At 36.9% G+C, this 22,043-nt stretch overlaps 1 protein-coding gene across 1 annotated transcript; it reads left to right on the top strand.

The window, feature by feature from the left end:
• Positions 1-1,668: 1,668 nt before the first annotated feature.
• Positions 1,669-19,592, top strand: LOC121367496 (netrin receptor UNC5C-like). The gene is made up of 6 exons (XM_041491698.1): positions 1,669-1,815; positions 4,299-4,367; positions 8,140-8,157; positions 12,401-12,577; positions 16,388-16,487; positions 19,244-19,592. Exons 2-6 carry the CDS (start codon positions 4,316-4,318, stop codon positions 19,350-19,352), a joined length of 456 nt encoding a protein of 151 aa, XP_041347632.1. The 5' UTR covers positions 1,669-1,815; positions 4,299-4,315; the 3' UTR covers positions 19,353-19,592.
• Positions 19,593-22,043: the final 2,451 nt, after the last annotated feature.

Genomic DNA, 22,043 nt, shown 5'->3' with positions numbered 1-22,043 from the left:
GCTTATTTTAAATATTTATATTTACTTCCTTTTTATTTCATAATTATTTTGTATGTCCGAAGCCACTGGATCTGCCTTTTCCTGATAAAACTATAGTCCTTCCCATCAGTGAACGTCGGTTTCTTACTATAGTAGGTCTATGCACAACAATTATTTATTTCTGAACCAATTGTTTCTTAAATTGCACACAAAAATAGCAGGGTTTTTTTGTTGTTGTTTTTTGTTAGTTCCAAAACATTTCTCAGGCTCGTACGCAAAAATATGGGGGTGGGGGGGGGGGGGGGGGGGGGGGGGGGTGTGGGGGGGGGGGTGGGGGGCGACGGCCCAAAGGAAGTAAATTTGACTATTTTATTTTTTTTTACACATCCACGGACGGACCTCGGCAGACTATGGGGGGGGGTGTACCCCTCGCACCCCCCCCCCCCCCCCCCCCCGCGTACGGGCCTGCTTCTACCTTTCTTTTTCCGTCAAATACAACTGAAATTATTTTTAAATTGTTTTCATGGAGGCTGGGAAGAACTATATAGACACATGGCATCAGACTAGAGTTATTCACTCATACCGAAACGAATGCGAGAAAATATAGTTTTCTTGTTATGTGATTAATGGCTGGGGAGCTGCTTTGTGTGCTGAATTGTTACACTGGGTTTGACAGGGAAGAGGATGCAGTTAGTGAATATGTGCACTTGGTTTACACTGGATACTGCATACTGTCCCCCACAGCACCTTGAAGTCAAGCAAAATGTGTATAAAATGCACAGAAATGGGTGTGATTCGGTCCCTTAGCCTACATTGTTTACATTGATATAACGTGAAAAAGAGCTGGACAACAGGGATCGTCCTTTTGGGTGTTCATTGGCCCCGGGCAGGTAAGTTTTCTTATGAAATGCCAATGGCCCGGTGAAATTAATAAAAGTGCAACAGCCACTGGGGATATATGAGAAAACTTAGTGTAATTAATTGTGGTCTGAGACCACATCTTTTTAGTAGGGTCTCACTACACAGTTCACTTCCGGTTGAGAGTTCATTGATCAAGGTCCACTATAGTTCCTAATTGTTGTGGTTCACATATTCACTTCTAGTAATGGGGAAAGAATTAAAACAATTTGTATTTTTAATGGTTAGCCTTCTGGCTGAATTTTGCCCATGCTATTTTGTAATATTGTGTACTGACTTTTTGGGACATAGGTGTATAGTAGGTGTACAGTGAAAGAGGCGGTCGGTGTGAAAGCGTTACTGAACAGGTGGTTCGGGCCGGTACCACTGGCGTAGGACGTGGGGGGGGGGGGGGGGGGGGGGGGATAGGCAGCGATGGTTTTTATATATTTATACATGCATTTATATATCTGTGAGTGCGCCCCCCCCCCCCCCCCCCCCCTCCAGCCACTTTTTGGCATTTTCCCACGCCCGCGGGTAGTACAGGCAGATGGGGCCATATAGCAAAAAACTGAGATGGAAATGTACTCAATTTTGGAGTAAAAATAAATGCTTATACAATGTATGTTCGCAATGGTGTATGTTGTTAGTGCCAACGAGAACCAGTTCTATTTGCAATCTTCATTGGAAATTGGGTAATTTAACATTGATTTCAATGGCAGATGACATTTGCGTAGTGAGACCTAGAATCATATTTCTTGTCTATTCCGACGGTGAACCAGTCTATGCCAGTGTCAGTAAATGACGTCATTCAAAAGGAAGCGACAAAGCCCAGACTTTAACTTTATTGCTGTGTTTTTGTTTGTTGTTTTTTATTTAAGTTATAATACCAATCAAAATTGAGACTGGTTGAGGTAACCGATTAGTGAGATTTTTCAGGTAATAATAATAATGTATGTTCTGGAGAAATGTTTGATAAATAGAATAAGAATAGTCTGACCGACGACCAGCTTGCAGTTGCATTGACTTGAATGAGTTTAACTTGTTCAGTGTTTTTGTCAGTTAGGCTATATGTAAATATACAAAAGAAAAAAGAAAAGCGTGCTGTTATTGTGGCAGTCCATGAAAAAATTGGCCAACACATAAACCAGGACCGTAGGAGCCGAGGTGGGTGGGGTTGAGGAAGGTATTTTAAAGGATTTGTTCCATACTCATGTCACATTACTCATTAGTCTGCGCGGCACAAATGTCTGCGCATGTTATTTACGTTGCATTAGCCTAGTCATTACATCTTGAAGCAAGTGTTTGGGTATGTTTGTAAACAAACAAACAACGTTAATTTAATTCATAAAACACATCTTGATTGTGAATATATGTACAAAACTGGTAGATAACAATTTGATTTTTAAAAAACCTCTCTGATTTAATGCACTACAATCACTTTTCGCACCCTTGTTTTGGCTTCGTACACAATAAATAAAACATATCCAAAGGTAATTTTTGGATATGATATATTTAACAAAAGGTACTTTTTATTTCTTTCATCTTTTAAAGCTTAAAATTAATATTTTGTCCAGAATTATGAAGAAAAAAACAAAGTCCCACTGTAAAGAGTGTTGTCTGCTTGTTATAGAAATTTGACAGCGGTCAAGGTTAGTAGACCAGTTTTTATTTGAATGTGGCGAAGCATTGTAGGCCTAATAATATAGCTAATTATGAATTTGACGTAAGTAATGAGTATTCCAATGACTTCACTTTGCATCTCGTTATAATAACCATAAACTTGGTAAATGACGTTTCCGTTTTAAGAATGCTGGAAAAATTCCAATGCAAAATTGCTATTGAAATATTTTTGTTTGAACATTACTAATGCACCAGAATGTGTTTGAAGAAAATTTTGTGATTATTACATTGTACATTTTACGAAATATGGATTTCATGTGAAATTACGGTAAGATATGCTACATTTATTATGTACGAAGCTAAAACAAGGGTGCGAAAAGTGACTGTCGTCGACCTTAAAATTATACTTTTGCCAGCCTCGAACAACGTGTTTTTGTATTCAGGGGCGTAGTGTAATCTGGACCTTGGGGGGGGGGGGGGGGGGGGGGGGTGTGTTCGAATATGAACCAAGTGGATCTTTTTCTATTTTGTTTTTGCACCACCAGAAACTCCATACGTATAAACCTGTATGTTTTAGTTCTGAAAGCGGACTATTTGCTACAGCGCGCGCGCGTGTGTGTGTGTGTGTGTGTTTCGTCCGAACCCCCCGAACCCCCCGAACCCCCTTAGCCTACGCCCTGGTATTATGACCTGTCAACACGTGTCTGTCACCACTAATGATTAAGCTTCCATATCTGTTAACAATACAATGTGTGTTCAATACAATAAGTAACCGGCCTTGGTGGCGTCGTGGTAGGCCATCGGTCTACAGGCTGGTAGGTACTGGGTTCATATCCCAGTCGAGGCATGGGATTTTTAATCCAGATACCGACTCCAAACTCTGAGTGAGTGCTGCCTGTGGGAAGCGTAAATAAAAGATCCCTTGCTGCTAATCGGAAGAGTAGCCCATGTAGTGGCGACAGCGGGTTTCCTCTCAAAATCTGTGTGGTCCTTAACCATATGTCTGACGCCATATAAACCGTAAATAAAATCAAACAAATCATAGTATAATAAAAACAATACTTCGTAAACACAATAATACTTTACCTTTCTTAAGTCACATTAGTTTATTGTGAAAAAAAACCCATCTCCCATGAACGCCAAGTTTTCCTCCAAAAAAAACAAGACTCCAGAAAACAACACTAACTGTTTCCGCTATATTTTGACAAACATCATATGTTTTCGATAGTTTCCGATAGCCCAAAATAAGCAAGCCCATATTAAGTACAAAGAGGTTAACCTCAAAACATTTCACCTTATAATCAATGGAATGTTAAGTTGTAATTAGATTAAAATAACTTTAAATGCATTTCGTAATATGTGCAACTATTTACCAGCTATTATTATAGCATTACTGCATCAAAAATACTTTGGCGTGCTCAGAACTGACAAAACGTCTGCTGTTGCCAAACTAATTATCCTCACTCTGAAAATACATTGAATAAAAGGAACAATTTTATGGAGCGGACAGGTGTTTCTATCCCCAACTCCTTGCCCCTCATACGTGGCTGTTTTTTTGTTTTGTTCATAATGCCTCATGATATTGCGTTAAAATTTTCTGTATTGCTTTATGATCAAGTTTGACTTCATGGAGAATTGCCCATTTTTAGCAATTATGATTCTTCAAATAAGACATAAATTTTCATCCTCGTGAAGATGTCAGTTTTAGGATTTAAATCCTAAAAATAAGTGATATTGTCTAGTGATTCTAGGGATAGGTTTATATTAGATTCCAACAATGCTTTACCTTCTCCCTATAGGTGTCTCGTGTGCCACAATGAACAGCTTGCTGTGGATTCTGTACATCCTGGGACTCCTCATAATCAGTGGTGCGTAGACGATGATAATGATGATGATGATGTTGATGATGATGATAATATAATAATAATGTTGATAATGATGATGATGATGTTATTGTCATTGTCGTTTTGTTGTTGTTAATGACGATGATGATGTCATTGTCATTGTCGTTTTGTTGTTGTTAATAATAATGATGATGATGATGATGATGTAATAGTACGAGATAAAAGAATGACCGAGATGAAATCGTCCATCCTAAATCCACCCCTGTCATTAGTGCATCCAGAATGATTAAGAATAGAATGGCCATGGAACTTAAATGTAGAATGCCTAGTGCCTTAGCTTAAATTTTCCTCTTGTTCTCATAAAACATCGATATCGACATTATCGTTATCATCATCATCATCATCATCATCATCATCATCACCATCATTATTATTAATACTAGTCTCCTACCGGTTCAACCGGAGGGGACTATAGTATAGGATTTATCTTCGTCCTTCTGTCTGCCCGTCTGTCTATCCGTATGTCTGACACGTAGTTGTGCGGATGTTTTTTTCACAATGCAACGAGATATTGAGCTGAAATTTTGTGTATACCTTACAGATCATGTTTGACTTCCATCGCATTTTACCCATTTTTGAGTTATGACCCCTGAACTTGGGAGATATGAAAATTTGTTTTCCAGACTTTTTCTCTCTTCTTTTGTAATGTCAGAATATAATGAAATGATTTTATATATATATATTAATCGAGCTTTTCTAATACACACCCAGCGCAGGTGTGGAGGCCATGTGGCTAGTAGTTACGTAATATCTCCGGTAGTGCTGTTTATGGCCAGGGGATTGCTCGCGGAATGGCGACAGCCATCTGACGATCAGAGAAAAATATGCCGGCGTGTTGGTTGTGGAAAATCCACATGATACGTGAGGTACCGCCTTGTACCCCCAGGCGATATTCGCTGTCTCTGAGAGTTTTGAATAAATAGCTAGTATTTTAGATATATCGAGGAGAAACATAGGAAGGCTCCAGGGGATCGCTGTCCGTCCACTGAACGATCTATATTAGTTCTGACGGGACTTTGGTAAATATATATTTTCTGCTCTGTGTATAACCTTGATGTGATTGATGTGACTTTAAATATTTTAATACTGTATTATACAAATATTATTTAGACGGTGCTGCCGGTCATCTGACGCAGTAATCTGTAGGCTCACTGTCCAAAATAATTCTAAAAAGCTTAACCAGTCATCCTAGAGGACCTAGGTAAACTGTAGGTTATTGTCTTTATTGTGATAGGTACCAGTATTAATTCTGTGTTACAAAGTTACTGAATGAGTAGTTAAGGGTTAATTAAAAATTAACAAGTTAGGAATAGAGCTGTAATTCCTTTATTAATTAAGTTCCCCTGGAAGCGTTTCTCAGTCATCACACGTGTAGGTGTTGTGTCACGGTGAAGTGATTAGCATATTGTGTAAACTAGACACCTAGAGATTAACTAATTAAGTGATCAGTTCTGGGTTGTTATTATTTGTTGTTGTTAATGAACTACTGCGGCAGTACATTTGTCAGCGGAGGTTAATACAGATTCCAAAGTGTATTGTGTTTTTGTTGTGTTTTCTAGTGAACTAAACGTGCTATAATAATATATACTTTATATAAGATCGTATCTCTGATCATACCTAGAGACGAGCCACAGCGGGTATAACTGCCTGTTACAGAGAGATCTAGTAGATATACAGTTAGGAGAGATGTTTGGACAATCGTGTTTCATTCAGTTACGGGTATTATAGGATCCCCGTGACAGTATTGCATAAGGTACTGCATTCCATTTCATTTTTAAAATGGCATCTACATGTTGGCCATAAAACATTTTGAAATACTGGAAATTACCTTCAAGAAAGCAAATTTTTTTTAATTGGCCTTAATCCTACGGGACATTTGCAAATTCAAGAGTACCAAAACCAAACCTCGTCCGTAACCGAGCCTGGTCGGGCTGCTTGTGGTCCATTGCACATGCCAGAGCGGGCGACTCCCTCTCCCACCCAATTCAAACCTTTCCCTGTCCTTGACGGAGGAGCCGGAGAAAGTCGACACCTGCGTCTACAATATTCGTGTACTACAACTGCTTGGTCTGAATGTGCACGTTAAAACCTGTGACCTGACCTGACCTAACATGATTACTCTCTGTTATTAACCTTTTACTTGTAACTTTGGTTGATAAATGAATGGAAGGTGAACTGCTGTCATTGACATGTAATTATCGAATGCTACGAGGTCGTCAATATAGCAGAAAGTACAATTAAGCATGTTTGCTATAATCATGTAGGTTCCTTTTTTCTTTTTCTTGCTTTTTTTCTATTTTCTTTATTATTATTATTTTTATTTTTTTTGCCAGATTAGTTAGAAATTCTGAAACATGTACACTGCTGCTTTGGTAAGGGGATTGCTAAATGACTAAGACAAGCAATTGTTTTATGGGAGAGTTGCAAACGTTAAAGTGAGCTATTTGTGCAATATTATAAAAAAAAGAAAAAAAAAGTGGATTTCAGCTTTTGCGGGAGGGTTCGGACGAACCCCCCACCCCCTCCCCGAACCCCCTAAATACAGACCTGATGCTTATGTTTATTGCAGTTTTCTTTCTGCAAGATTCTTCAAAATTTCTTATATTTCAAATAATGTGGCATTTCCTTTTGTTTGTTTTTTGGTATTTCATTTCGTGTTTGGTATTTCGTTTTTAATTAGTGACGGACTCCCAGGAAAACGTATATACGTTCTAGGATCAGTCAGACAACTGCGTGAGACGAATGTTTTTAAATAACCTTCCCTACGTTTGATGCCGTTTTCCACCAAGACAACCCTTTAATGACTATAAAAACATATTAAATACAGTTTCTTTTTTCGAACAAGTGTCGATATATTGAAAGTTTTTCTCATCGTCCTACTATTGGTAGAAGCCCAGATTGGATTTCACCACCAGAAATACATTGAATGTACAGTCATTGATATTCTACACACGAAATGGCAGCAAACTCGGAAAAGTTGCTTTTCTTAGTCTATTAATCACTTCTCTATAGTCTAGTATTGTAGGCCTACAGTACAGGCGAACCAAAAATGCATTGATAAATCACATATCGTTTAGCGTTTACATATAATACAGTGATATATTTTAACTTCTTTTTTTTTATTAAAAAAAAATCTAAAATCTGTATAATGAACACACAATTTGTACAAAACTAGTTTACAAAATGCTTTAATTGTGATAAGAATAATAAAAAGGAGCTCGCACCTTGCTGTTTTGATGGATTCTTCTTATACAATGAAACCTCTATAAACCGCTCACCCATGGAAACAAGTAAAATGACCGGTTGTAAGAGGTGTCCGGTTTTAAGGGGTTTGTATTAGTATTTAGTCACAAGGTAATATTTACAAATATATATATATCACAATACCTGGAAGTTCTGTGTTAATCATCATTCACTTCAAGATATTTAAGTCTCGTATTTGTTAAAACATGTTACAAATTATATTGAAGTATTCTGTTTGTCCAACTTCTTGTCAACAGTTGTACGCTCTTTTATTTAAAAGCATTCGTCTCACGCTGTTGTCTGACATCAATTATCGATAATAGTTTTTACTCTGCCCATATACGGGTGTTATGCAAATAAATTATTCTCATTCTTATTCTTTAATTTCGTTACAATAATCAGGAGGACGGGTCATTATTATATACCTTGTCGTTCTGGTTTTCATCACCTTGTTGTATTTAGAACTAACATTTTACTTTTACTTGTTTTCCAGTCCCTAGATCCAGTTCAAGTAAGTATAAGTAATAACCTTTTCAATATATTTATATACTGACACACAATGAAAACGCAAAAACAACTTTTTATTGCAAATAACGACAAACTATTAATAAATTGATTGATAATGTAATATGACATTAATGACTGGTATTCATGAGATACAATCACATGGAAACATGGCCAGTTTTCATCAGTAATCGAGTTGCATTCGTAATCGAAAAGTTCAACCCAACCCCCCACCCCCCATCCCCATCCCCCACCCATATCAAGGTCAGTATCTGGTGTGTCCACCATTGGCCCGTGAGCATGCGTGAAGACGAAGGGGAAAGGGTTGGCACAAACATCTCAAATAAGCAACAGGAATGTTGCTCCACTCCTCCTGCAACGCATGTGCAAGGTCAGCGACGTTACGCGGTGGTGGCTGGCGGTGACGTACACGACATCCTAACTCATCCCACATGTGTTCAATTGAGTTTAAATCCGGTGAAACGGGGGGCCAGTTCATAACGATGATACCGGTTTGTTGCAGGAATGCCTGGGTAATTCTTGCAGTATGTGGACGGGCATTGTCTTGTTGGAACAGAGGGGGACCTCCTGGTCTTCGGTGACGGCGCAAAAGTGTCTGGAGAACTGGTCTTAGAATAACGTCAACATAACGCTGGGCTGTAAGGGCATCGTGGACAATGATGAAATCACTCCTGAAATCACAGTTGATTTCCCCCATATCATCAGACAACCGCCGCCAAACCGATCACGTTCCCTCACACATCCGTCAGCGTACCGTTCATGGAGTCTCCTGTACACACGTGCTCTTCCATCGGCAAAGGAGACAGAGAAACGGGACTCATCTGAGAAAAAAATGCTCCGGTCAAAGGCTGGTGGATGATTACCATTCTGGAGAGCAAACTGTAGTCTCGCAGCACGATGTCGCGGTGTCATGATGTTACCGTTGTACGGGCGTCTGCATCTGAGTCCAGCCGTTCTGAGTCGACGGATGACCGTCATCGGATGGATGGGCCTTCCATGAGTCCTATCGTGTTGTTTGCTGTCATCGTCGCAGTTCTGAACCGGTCACGGAGGTGGTGTCGTCGAATCTGCCTATCTTGGCGTGGGGTCGTAACGGGACGTTGACCAGGTCGAGGTCGATCACGGATACTCCCGGTCTGTTGATGACGTTCAACAAATCGTCCAATAGTTGATGGATGGACTCTGAAGGTCCTAGCAACTTGGCTTTGCGAAGTCACCCCTTGAACCATGCCCAACGCTCGCTCCCTTTGTTCTTCTCTGAGTCATGGCATTCTTAATGTCATGAGGAATATGACACTGTTACGTGACTTTTATGTGTCCACATACTGGCCTTTCACGTGCATTGCATGCAGCATGATTGAGCATGTAGTGAACGCATTTCACACTATTTTGTGTGTTTCTGCTATTATATGTGTAACGAGAACAAAACCAGGATTAAAACCAGACAAAAGTACCAATCAATGGCTTCCTCTCATAAATTGTTATTTTAAGTCCAATAAATATATTTTTCATTAATCAAAACAAAATATTGAAAAATATCTGTTTTGCGTTTTCATTGTGTGTCAGTATATTTTGCACAAATCGAGTTCTTAATTTAAATGTAAATAAAAAGGTACGCAAATTAAAACTTACTAAATAGCTCCTCTGTCGGTGAGCTCTCGACTTTCTCGTAAAAGGGAGCAAATGCGGTTGCACGATTTTTCAGGGAGGGAATTCAACATTTAAAGAGGGCGTCTACAGTATTCAAAGGTATGGCAATACTCTCCTAAAAACACCAAGCTGTCGAAGATGTCCCCCATTAAATACACATGCATTGTATTCGTTAGTCACACAGTAGATTTTCTTTTCTTTTTTTCTTTCTTTTTTTGGTGTGGGGTGGGGGGGGGGGGGCATTTCAAAATTTAAACAGGGAGGGTGCACCCAACAATATCCTCACCCGGATTCCCGCTTGGACCGAATTTTGGGTATGGAAGAAGAATATGGTGTGCCAGTCTACCACCATTTTTAGTACACAATTTAGTTTTTTCCTATTAATTTTTATACCGTGCACCACTTTAAAATAAGCAATGCATCAAAATCAAAATTTCGCTATCAGTACTTAATGATTTGAGGCGAATTGTTTTAATGTTCTGCGTGTAGTTGTAAGAGAGTGATCTCAGGGCTACCCAACCCTCACACTTTCAATCTTGTCTGGCGAAATAATAATAATAAAATCAATTAATAATGTAAAATCGTTGAAGGAAACTCAATCAATTGAATTCCTTACTTAAAGATAAAACATATGTACAAACCATTCAGGAAACCATTACAAATATTAAATGTCAATACGCAATCCCTCTATATGATCTAGAAAATATCAACAATATCTTAAATGAAGAAATTCAGTTTACAATTAACGATCAACTGTTTTTGGAAGTTTTACTAATGGAAATAAGAGGGAGAACCATTTCATACTCAGCATTCAAAAAGAAAACAGGAGATGTTAAAGAGAAACAATTAATCGAGGAAATACATGTATTAGAAGAAGATGAATGTACAGTTAATTCCGATTTGTTAGAAGAAAACAAAACAACGAGTTAACAGAAATTAGACGAAATAAATTAAAAGGGCATTTTATTAGATCTAGAGCAAAGTGGGTCGAAGAAGGAGAAAAGCCGACAAAATATTTTTGTAATATGGAATCACGCAACTTTCATAATAAACTAATTTCTAGATTAGAACTTGAAGATGGTAGTATAATAACAGACCAAAAACAAATTCTAGAAAAAACGAAAGTATTTTATCAAAAACTCTTCTCCAAAACAAATCAAGCAAATAACGAAAACATCCAGTATATCTACAACATTGAGACTAATAAGTTAACAGATACAGAAGCACAGGAACTAGAAGGAGAAATAACATATTCAGAAGCATTAACGTTACTTAAAACTATGAAAAACGATAAAAGCCCAGGATCTGATGGATTTTCTGCTGAGTTTTTAAAAATGTTTTGGAAGGATCTCGGGCATTTTATTGTTAGATCCATTAATTACAGCTACAATATAAACGAAATGTCCAACACACAAAAATTAGGGATTATTACATGCATACCAAAATCTAATAAACCTAAACACTTTTTAAAAAATAGGCGACCAATTACACTATTAAATTGTATATACAAAATTGCCTCTGGCTGCATTGCTAACAGAATTAAAAAAGTGCTAGATAAAATAATTTCAAAAGATCAAACTGGGTTCATTAAAGGTCGATTTTTAGCTGAAAATATAATACTAATATACGATATAATGCAATATACAGAAGTTAATAAAATTCCAGGCTTATTGTTCCTGGTAGATTTTGAAAAGGCTTTTGACTCTGTCTCTTGGTCATTCGTTGAACAAGCACTTGAGTTTTTCAATTTTAAAATGTCAATTAAATCATGGATTAAAACATTTTATAATAACTCAGAATCAAGGATTTTACAAAATGGATTTCTGTCTGAAAGTTTTAAACTAGAAAGAGGTTGTAGACAAGGCGATCCACTTTCCCCCCTATATTTTCATAATTTGCGCCGAAATACTAGCTATATTAATAAGAAATTCAAAGGATATCAAAGGTATAACTGTAAACGGGCAAGAATATTTAATATCGCAGTACGCTGATGACACCTCCTTCATTTTAGATGGAACCCACAAATCCCTGGATAGCACTCTAAAAATATTATACCTGTATGCCAACGTATCTGGATTAAATATAAACTACTCGAAAGCAAAAATCATCTGGATAGGCAGTAAAAAATATTCAAAAGATGTTTTTCATCATCTAAAATGGAAGTTAGAATGGGGTGCAGAAACCTTTTCCTTACTAGGAGTATATTTTTCAGTTAATATTGAAGAAATGATCCAAACTAACTTTGAACCGAAGTTAATAACTCCACTGGGTCGCGTCGTTGTTATCAATACCGTAATAATTTCAAAAATAACACATTTATTAATTGCATTACCAAATGTACCAGATCAAGTAACAAAACAAATAACAACTGAATGTTTTGAGAGAGAGAGAGAGAGAGAGAGAGAGAGAGAGAGAGAGAGAGAGAGAGAGAGAGAGAGAGAGAGAGAGAGAGAGAGAGAGAGAGAGATGTTGAGTTAAGTTGAGTTGAGTTGAGTTTCCGGGACCTTATCGAAAAGAATTAGGGGAACTTTTAATTTTATTTAAAGCCATATACCTCCTCCCCCCATTTCTGTTTGCAGTTGATGGGCAATGGACAGCTTGGGTAACAATACAACAAGGTGTATGCGATGACGAGTGTAACGGAACGACCACCTACAAGCGATACTGTAATGACCCCGCCCCCTCGGATGATGGAAAGAAGTGTACTGGACCGAATATGTTGTACTACTCTCTTGACTGCACGTGGAATAAATGCAGTAAGTCTAAATTAGAAAAATTATTACCAAGCATTACTGGGACCTAATTCATAAAGGTCTCTTAGGCTCTGCTAGACAACAAAGCATTCTGTTTACTAGTCTTATAGCAATGCATTGCGAGATCGCAAGGTTGCGAGAGTTTAGTGAATTAGGCCCCAGGTGATTGTTAACGCATGTGGTTAAAAACACTATATGCTATATATACAGTGGCGGAACCAAAAATCCATTGGGGTGGGGGGGGGGGGGGGGGCAGTGACATGAGGCGGAATGCCAAGGGAATTTTGGGGGAGGTTTGGAGTGGGATCGTAAAAAAAAATGAAATTTAATATATAATGAAATTATTATAACTGTCGCAAAATTTAGGTCAGGTTCGGGATCCTGCCCATCCCCCCCCCACATCACCCCCCCCCATCACCCACCCCCCACCCCCGATCCACGTCTGATGTCAACCAAACTATGACCCATGTGAACAGTGCAAGTAAAATAGCTGTTTGATGACTGACGTATCAAACGAAGGGGTATGTGCATTCCACAGTCCTGTCTTTGATAACATTCACACAATGACTTCCTTGGTGAGTCAATGTACATGACATGGTGTTACGAAGATGACACTGTCTTTGTTTAATAGATACATCTGAAAATTAATTACACACCAACTGAATTGTATTGCAGCCTAAAAGGCGTCTAGATGTAATTGTACTGACGGGATTGAAACCAGATATTGAGAGTGTTTACATATTCTATATTTACTGGCTATTACAGAACTGGCACGAATAAATTACTTATCAACATCATAGCGATTTCAGCTCCATATTTAATTACCGTAAATTTACATGCATATTTACGTTTTCTGTTTTTTTCTCTAGTATACTGTAAATATTGTTGTACCGAGAAGGTCACGTACTATCGGTCATTAACTTCAGTGTTTTGTATCCACGAATTGTATACAATTACTTGTCAAGTGCTTAATTAATTTCCAGTTGATATGTGTAATAAATTATTGGCCAGTATTATTATTATTATTATTTTCTTTAATACGGATTAAGCTACGGTAGGTTTACTAGCATACGTATCCAATACTGATATATATATATATATATATATATATATATATATATATATATATATATATATATATATATATACATACAGCGCCGTATCAAAAGTATTCGCGAAAATGACGTCAGTAACACGGAAGCGCTTTTCTACCTTCCGCAAAATGCGTGTTTTCCCCCAGTTACGTAAAACCAAGCCTTTTGATACAATCCCTATTTATATATTTTTTTACGTAGCCACACTGGTGACGTCATGAATTAGTCATCGGCTTCCTTGATCTTGAAGCAGACGGTGTTTTGCAAAAATGGGTCGCAAATCCACAGATATCACTACTGAGAAAAAACAACTGATTGTTGACTTAAAATCGCATGGCCACAGAAAATCAGAAATTGTCAAATTATTGACGGTGCCCGAGTCTACCATTCGATCAGTGTGGAAAAAATATTGTATAAAAGAAAATGTTGAGAAGGCCAAAAGAACTGGTCGACCACGAAAGATCACAGGGGAGAATTATGTTTACTTCGGAGTGTCAAAAAAAAAAAAATCGCGGGAAAGTTCTTAGAGATATAACTGCTGATTTTAATCAAGGTAGGAGAGTGAGAGTTCATCCTGTGACAATTCAAAGAATTGTACACAAAAATAAGATTTTTAGGTGAGTTATTCGAAAAAAAATAGAAGAGTATCCGTGAAGTGAACAAAAAAAAAAGAAGCGACTGTCGTGGTGCCTGGACAGGAGATGGTGGGATGTTAATAACCAGTGGAGTCAAGTGATATTTTGTGATGAATCTCAGTGTTTTTGTTTGGCGAGCTGGACATGAAGCATACCGTCCCGAATGCATGTCTGTTCCAAGTCATCGAAGGGTGTCGATTATGATCTGGGGCTGCAATACATGGCATGGTGTCAAAACTTTATTTATGGTTAATGGAAACATTAATGCTGAAAAGTATCGTGAAATACTCGACAATCATCTCTGGCCTGTTTTAGCACGACATTTTATCGATAAACCATATCGTTTTCAGGATGACAATGCACCTTGTCATAGAACTCGATTAATCGAGGCATATAAACGTGAAAATAATATTCGTGTTATGACATGGCCTGCTCAGTCACCAGACTTGAACAAAATAGAAAATATTGGGTTAAGAATGAAAACAATACTGCAAAAGAAGGGCCCCAACCATAAAACGTCTGAAGAGTTGTTCGCTGCAGTTCTTGACATATGGGAAAATTTGAATGTGGAATACATTCAAAGTTTATATTTTTCACTTCCACGTCGCATTATGGCTTACATTCGTAACAAGGGACACTTAACCAAATATTGAGGTATGGTTATTAATTCTACTAGACGAATTTTGTTTTTAAAATTTACATACTGACCCGTGTTTACGTCGGCCATTTTGGATTATCGCGAAAACTTTTGATACGGCGCTGTATGTATATATATATATATATATATATATATATATATATATATATATATATATACACAGACACACACACACATGTATGCATACATGTATATACATATATATGTATGTGTGTACGTGTGCGTTTGTGTGTGTGTTTGTGTGTATATATCAGTCCCTCCTGAATATCGCGATTCCGCGGAGGCGGAAAAATTTGCAGAATTTGCATCATCGTGCAGAATAGTTGTTCGTCCGCGGAAAATCACTTTTCGTGCAGAATTCATAATTTTAGGCCGTGGAATTTGTCTTAAACACCGCAAAATGTTCGATGTTTCTGAATTGTAACATTATTAACATGGAATTTTAATAGTGTTTACTTTCCATGCAGTAATAAATAGAAACAAATCATTTGTTTCTTTTCTTATAAGTTATTACAGGCTGGACTAGTAACCGCCTCACAGTTACTAGTCTGCGTAACCTGCGTTTGGAACCAGCCTTTAGTTTCTGTCATTGAATCTGAAATTCTCGCAAGATAATGTGGCGAGATGTTCCGATCGTTGTTCGGTGCGTAGGTTACGGAAACCGACGAAGACGGATTGTAATTACATTTTGACAGATTCCACAAATACGAAATAGAATTCAGCAATTACATTCTATTTAATATAAAATAATTATATTAACATATAAGTATCGATTGTTGGAATCATGATGTTAAGCAACAATATTTAAGTATTTATTAATCACAAATCACATTTAAACAAAGAATCCGTAAGCGTAAAAAACAGGGTTTTTTTCCATATCATTTCCATTTCAAGTTTTAATGATTCAATCTTCCGGAAGCACCCGTCTGCTTAAAACATAAATCGTCTGCTTTTTTGAGATTTTTAAATAAATCTGTAACATTTTGAACATCTAGTTTTAATTTTAAGTGTTATTTTTCAGTTTTATATGTTGCAGAATTTGCTGCAGAATTCATCAAATTTTACCGCAGAATATGTCAAATTTTACCGCGGAATTTTAAAATGTTTGCCGCGGAATTCAGGGGGGAATGATATATACACACGTGTGTGTGTGTCTGTGTGTGTGTGTGTGTGTGTGTGTGTGTGTGTGTGTGTGTGTGTGTGTGTGTGTGTGTGTGTGTGTGTGTGTGTGTGTGTGTGTGTGTGTGTGTGTGTGTGTGTGTGTGTGTGTGTGTGTGTGTGTGTGTGTGTGTGTGTGTGTGTGTGTGTGTGTGTGTGTGTGTGTATTTATACATGTAAATAAAATATGTAAAATGTTTTCGTCAGATTATTATTATTATTATTATTATTATTTTGCAATAATAATAATTTTGTTTTTGTTTTACAGTAGTAGCAAAATATCTCGGCTTGGATTTAGGTATTTTTATACTGATTCTGGTTTTGGTGCTGATCCTTCTTATTGGTTGTGTAATATGTGTGTTCGTCAGGTAACACTTTGTATATATGCTACTTTTCACTACGCAGTGTTTCTGTCAGAAAGATATGTTTGGGTATGGCGCTATGGAATTGAATGCAACCACAGTCAACAGGGAGTATGGGGGACCTCCCCAGAAAGAAAATTGGTTAAGTTTAGGGTTAGGTTAAAAAAATTATACAGTAATAATAAAAATAATTAATTTTGTCAAAAGGTTAACTTAAAAAAATATATATCTATAAACAAATTTGGGTATGGCGTCATACCCGTTTTACCCTCTGGCAGAAACCCTGACTAGTAATAATTTGTTAACAATGAATTTGCAAACACACCCACAAAAGCGGCTAGCTTTAAAACTAGTTCTGTTTAAATTAACAGGTGTGAACACATACGTTTCCCTTTGCGTATGCGTATATACGTTTGCGTCATCCGTATAGGTTAGGCACAACACAGTGATCGGATACGCACATGCATACGTAGCACGTATCAATGGAGTATACTGAACCCATACAGACGCGGATCCAGGGGGGGGGTCGAGGGGGTCTGGACCCCCCCTCCCCCCCCCTGCTCGTGACCAACAAGCAGGATTTTGATAACGGGAATATACTTCAAATCCATCTAAAGCTATCTTCAAATATGAAAATTTCCTATCGAGGGGGGGGGGTCCAGTCTTGAGCCTTCGAAGGCTATCGAGGGGGGGGCCTTCGAAGGCTCAAGACTGGACCCCCCCCCCCCGATCCGCCCCTGCCATATGCATAGAAAGTGATTGAAGTGAATTAGTCATTAGGGATTACAGACAAACCTAAACCTTGGTCTGTAGCCAATTTTGACCGAACGTTGGTCCACACAATCGGAATTATGTCTAATATGTTCGCATCACTAGGGTTTTTCCTCTCAGACCAAACAAAATAAATAAATGTTGAAAAACTTATTAATCTTGTAAAAGAATATCAAATGTTTTTGTACCAGTCTATTAAAAAGTTAAGAAACCCACCAATATCGTCTTTTCCTCAATCTTTTAAGTGCTTCATTTACATACTATGATACTAGTATGCATCATGTGTGTTAAAACTTCATCAAGATGTTTGGAACGTTACTGACAATGTTCACATTTTCGTGCATGGACCCCAAAGTACCATTTAACGACGTGACAGTCACACATTTCATTTTGTATTGAAAACCTCAGTCCAGTTACTTATACTGACAAATGATGCCTCAATTAAATCCAGTGTCTGATTTCATTTGTAAGTCACGAGTTTTCTTTTATTTAAGCACATTTACCAAATTGCTGATTTTTTTTTTTTTTTTTTTGCTAAGTATATACATGTATATAATTAATATGATGGACGTGTTTGCCATACGACTAGTATACCAGCCAGTGGAAAGACGTCAAGACAGTTTTCCTGGAGGAGGATCCACGTAACCTCATTATAACAAACAAACAACAACAAACCCACAGCAATAAAGATAGGTTCAGTATTTTGTATACTACAGCGGGATAGGAAATGGTGAAATGTTTTACTTAGTGTGTTATTAAGTCCATTGTAGTAAATAATCAACCGTATAAAGACAGTATATATAAGTGGAATTCCATGTAAAGACAGTCTATATTAAGTGGAATATCATGTAAAGACAGTATATATTAAGTGGAATTCCATGTAATATCATGTAAAGACAGTTTATATTAAGTGGAATTCCATGTAAAGCCAGTATATATTAAGTGGAATATCATGTAAAGCCAGTATATATTAAGTGGAATATCATGTAAAGCCAGTATATATTAAGTGGAATATCATGTAAAGCCAGTATATATTAAGTGGAATATCATGTAAAGCCAGTATATATTAAGTGGAATATCATGTAAAGCCAGTATATATTAAGTGGAATATCATGTAAAGACAGTATATATTAAGTGGAATATCATGTAAAGCCAGTCTATATTAAGTGGAATATCATGTAAAGACAGTATATATTAAGTGGAATTCCATGTAAAGCCAGTATATATTAAGTGGAATATCATGTAAAGCCAGTCTATATTAAGTGGAATATCATGTAAAGACAGTCTATATTAAGTGGAATATCATGTAAAGACAGTCTATATTAAGTGGAATATCATGTAAAGACAGTCTATATTAAGTGGAATATCATGTAAAGACAGTATATATTAAGTGGAATATCATGTAAAGCCAGTATATATTAAGTGGAATTCCATGTAAAGCCAGTATATATTAAGTGGAATATCATGTAAAGCCAGTCTATATTAAGTGGAATATCATGTAAAGACAGTCTATATTAAGTGGAATATCATGTAAAGACAGTATATATTAAGTGGAATATCATGTAAAGCCAGTCTATATTAAGTGGAATATCATGTAAAGACAGTATATATTAAGTGGAATATCATGTAAAGCCAGTCTATATTAAGTGGAATATCATGTAAAGACAGTATATATTAAGTGGAATTCCATGTAAAGCCAGTATATATTAAGTGGAATATCATGTAAAGCCAGTCTATATTAAGTGGAATATCATGTAAAGCCAGTCTATATTAAGTGGAATATCATGTAAAGCCAGTCTATATTAAGTGGAATATCATGTAAAGACAGTATATATTAAGTGGAATATCATGTAAAGCCAGTCTATATTAAGTGGAATATCATGTAAAGACAGTCTATATTAAGTGGAATATCATGTAAAGACAGTCTATATTAAGTGGAATATCATGTAAAGACAGCATATATTAAGTGGAATTTCGTCTTTCCTTGACAGGAACAGAAGGGAGAAGGACCCGGAAACTCAACAAATAATTGTCTTAAAATCCAAGGACAATGGTGGTGAGGAAGGATTCCACAGAGCTACCCCCTCGCCTACACTCTGACTTGACACATCCAAACAAGAGGAAACAATCTAAACATGCCAAGGAAGACATCAATGACACATGGTGAAGTGTAAATGAAAATACAAATCATTGCAAATAAACAATTGGTTATCAGCAGTTATATTGTTAAAGAGACCACATATTATGTCTGTTCGAGTTTTTCCTGCATATGTGAATTTTGTCAAATAATTTGAAATTAATTTTGACTCATTTTAAGAATAAAAACATTGTTATACTGTCTTTTATTAGTTATTGCCTTCAACATAGTTTACTATATTTTCTGTACTCCTTATTCTAGTTCAACCGAGATAGGTGCTTGCTTCTTGTGGCATCCGTGAAACAGCTGTCATTTCCCCCATCAGGTTTTCTTGCAGACTGTGCAGTGATCACTTTTAGCCGCCCACAAAACAACCTCAACCTAGCTACACGCACCAGCGATCGTTAGGTAGTGCCGTGTATCTGACCAGTTTTACTAACAACAGATGGTGAGGAAAGGACGTGGGTACACGAAAGTACACAGCTATTGTATTCGTGAATGAAGTGGGAGACAACATTTGCTGATAAAACAGAATTAAAACAGATTGCTTCACTAATACAAATTTTATTCCTAATATATGATATTAACGATACCAAAACACAATATGGTAAATTATCTATATTTCCCCTCTCTCTCTCTCTCTCTCTCTCTCTCTCTCTCTCTCTCTCTCTCTCTCTCTCTCTCTCTCTCTCTCTCTCTCTCTCTCTCTCTCTCTCTGGGGTTTTTTGTGTATGTATGAGTGTGTGAATTATTGGTAACATTTTTTAAAATTATTAATATGTATCAAGCTATTGAGAACAATAGGCAGAGGATGAAAGATGAAAAAGATTAATGGTTGTCAAAGCCTGCCGATGTTTGTTGATTTCTTTTTCTTGATAGTGATGCCAAAACAACGAAAGTCAAAACAACTTGATGCATATAAAAGATCCATTGTCACTAATGGAAAAATATAGCGGGTTTCTTCTCTAACACTATGTCAAAATTACCAATTTTTTGACATCCAATGGACGATGCTTCATAAGACAATATTTTCCTGTGGTGTCGTTAAACAAAACAAAAAATTTCACTAACGTGTGGGCGCACACGTGCATTTATGTATGTATGTATGTATTGTGTTTTCTGTGATCGTGCAGTGCATGTGTATACATGTATATATGTGATTGCATGTATGTGTGGTGTTTTCTGTGATCGTGCAGTGCATGTGTATACATATATATATGTGATTGCATGTATGTGTGGTGTTTTCTGTGATCGTGCAGTGCATGTGTATACATGTATATATGTGATTGCATGTATGTATTGTGTTTTCTGTGATCGTGCAGTGCATGTGTATACATGTATATATGAGGTTGCATGTATGTGTGGTGTTTTCTGTGATCGTGCAGTGCATGTGTATACATGTATATATGAGGTTGCATGTATGTGTGGTGTTTTCTATGATCGTGCAGTGCAAGAGTATACATGTATATACGAGGTTGCACGTATGAGTGTGTATATGTGCCTGTATAAAGTGTGTGTGTGTGTGTGTGTGTGTATGCATTAATTTTGTATATTTTTTCCTATTTGTACAAACTGAATTTAGTCTTCCAATAATTGTGTACGTACGACAAAATAATAAATATTAGGAAGTAAAATGAAGACTGACTTAAAAAGACGACTAGAAACACATTTAATATACAGCTACTAATAGTTTATGCAGAAAAATATATATTTAAATACAGTCGTTAAAATCTCTTTGTTAGTCGACAACATCTTAACAGTTACAGCCAACTGGGCTAGTCCCTTTAATATAGGCCCCGTTCTGCCTCTGTATGGTTACTGACATACAATACAATACAATACAATACAATACAATACAATAGATGTTTAACGACACTCCAGCACGAAAATTACATCGGCTATTGGGTGTCAAGTTACTAACATAAGACATAAATATGAAATAGACAAATAATTAACAATTAGATATAGAGTATGAAATGTAGCTTTACAAAGACGGACACTTCTTTCTAGTTATATATGTACAAAAACCAAGCAGATGGGGAAACCACGTTATGGCTACATTTTAGTAGTAGTAAGTGATGTTTTATATGCACCATCCAACAGACAGGAAAGTATATACCACGGCCTTTGTTACACCATCTGTGGAGCACTGGCGGGAGAAATAGACCAACGAGCCCACCGACGGGGATCGATCCTAATGGTAAGCGAAGATATATCTAGCATTAATTTGTTCGCACGGACTGACTCATCGATTTCTTTTTACAGCAGGTCTTTTGGATATAGGTCTTACACCTGGAGATATGCACCAAATGCGTGTTAAAAACGTATTGCGGGGTTTCTTTAACATCAAATTAGCGGTGTATCAGGTTTGTCGTCGACAATTATAATGCAAATTGTGCAAAATTGCATTCGAGTTTGGCAGAGTAGGCGTGATTAATTCTTGTCATATGTAATAAGAAATTTGAATTTGATACTTGTTAGTGTTTTTCTATCTTTTCTTTCTGCGGTGCAGGCTAATATCACAGAACTACCACATATTTCAGTTTAATGTTTAATGTTTTGAATACAAGTTAGTTTAGGATACAAGTGTGAAAGAACCGCAAAATGTATTTGAAAGTGGGAAGTTCAAAGTCAGTGCGTGCACATGGGCGTAC

Source organism: Gigantopelta aegis, chromosome 3 (genome assembly GCF_016097555.1).
Source record: "Gigantopelta aegis isolate Gae_Host chromosome 3, Gae_host_genome, whole genome shotgun sequence".
Classification (NCBI taxonomy): domain Eukaryota; kingdom Metazoa; phylum Mollusca; class Gastropoda; order Neomphalida; family Peltospiridae; genus Gigantopelta; species Gigantopelta aegis.
The sequence above is the reverse complement of the archived record's forward strand: the minus strand, read 5'-3'. Positions and strand labels throughout refer to the sequence as shown.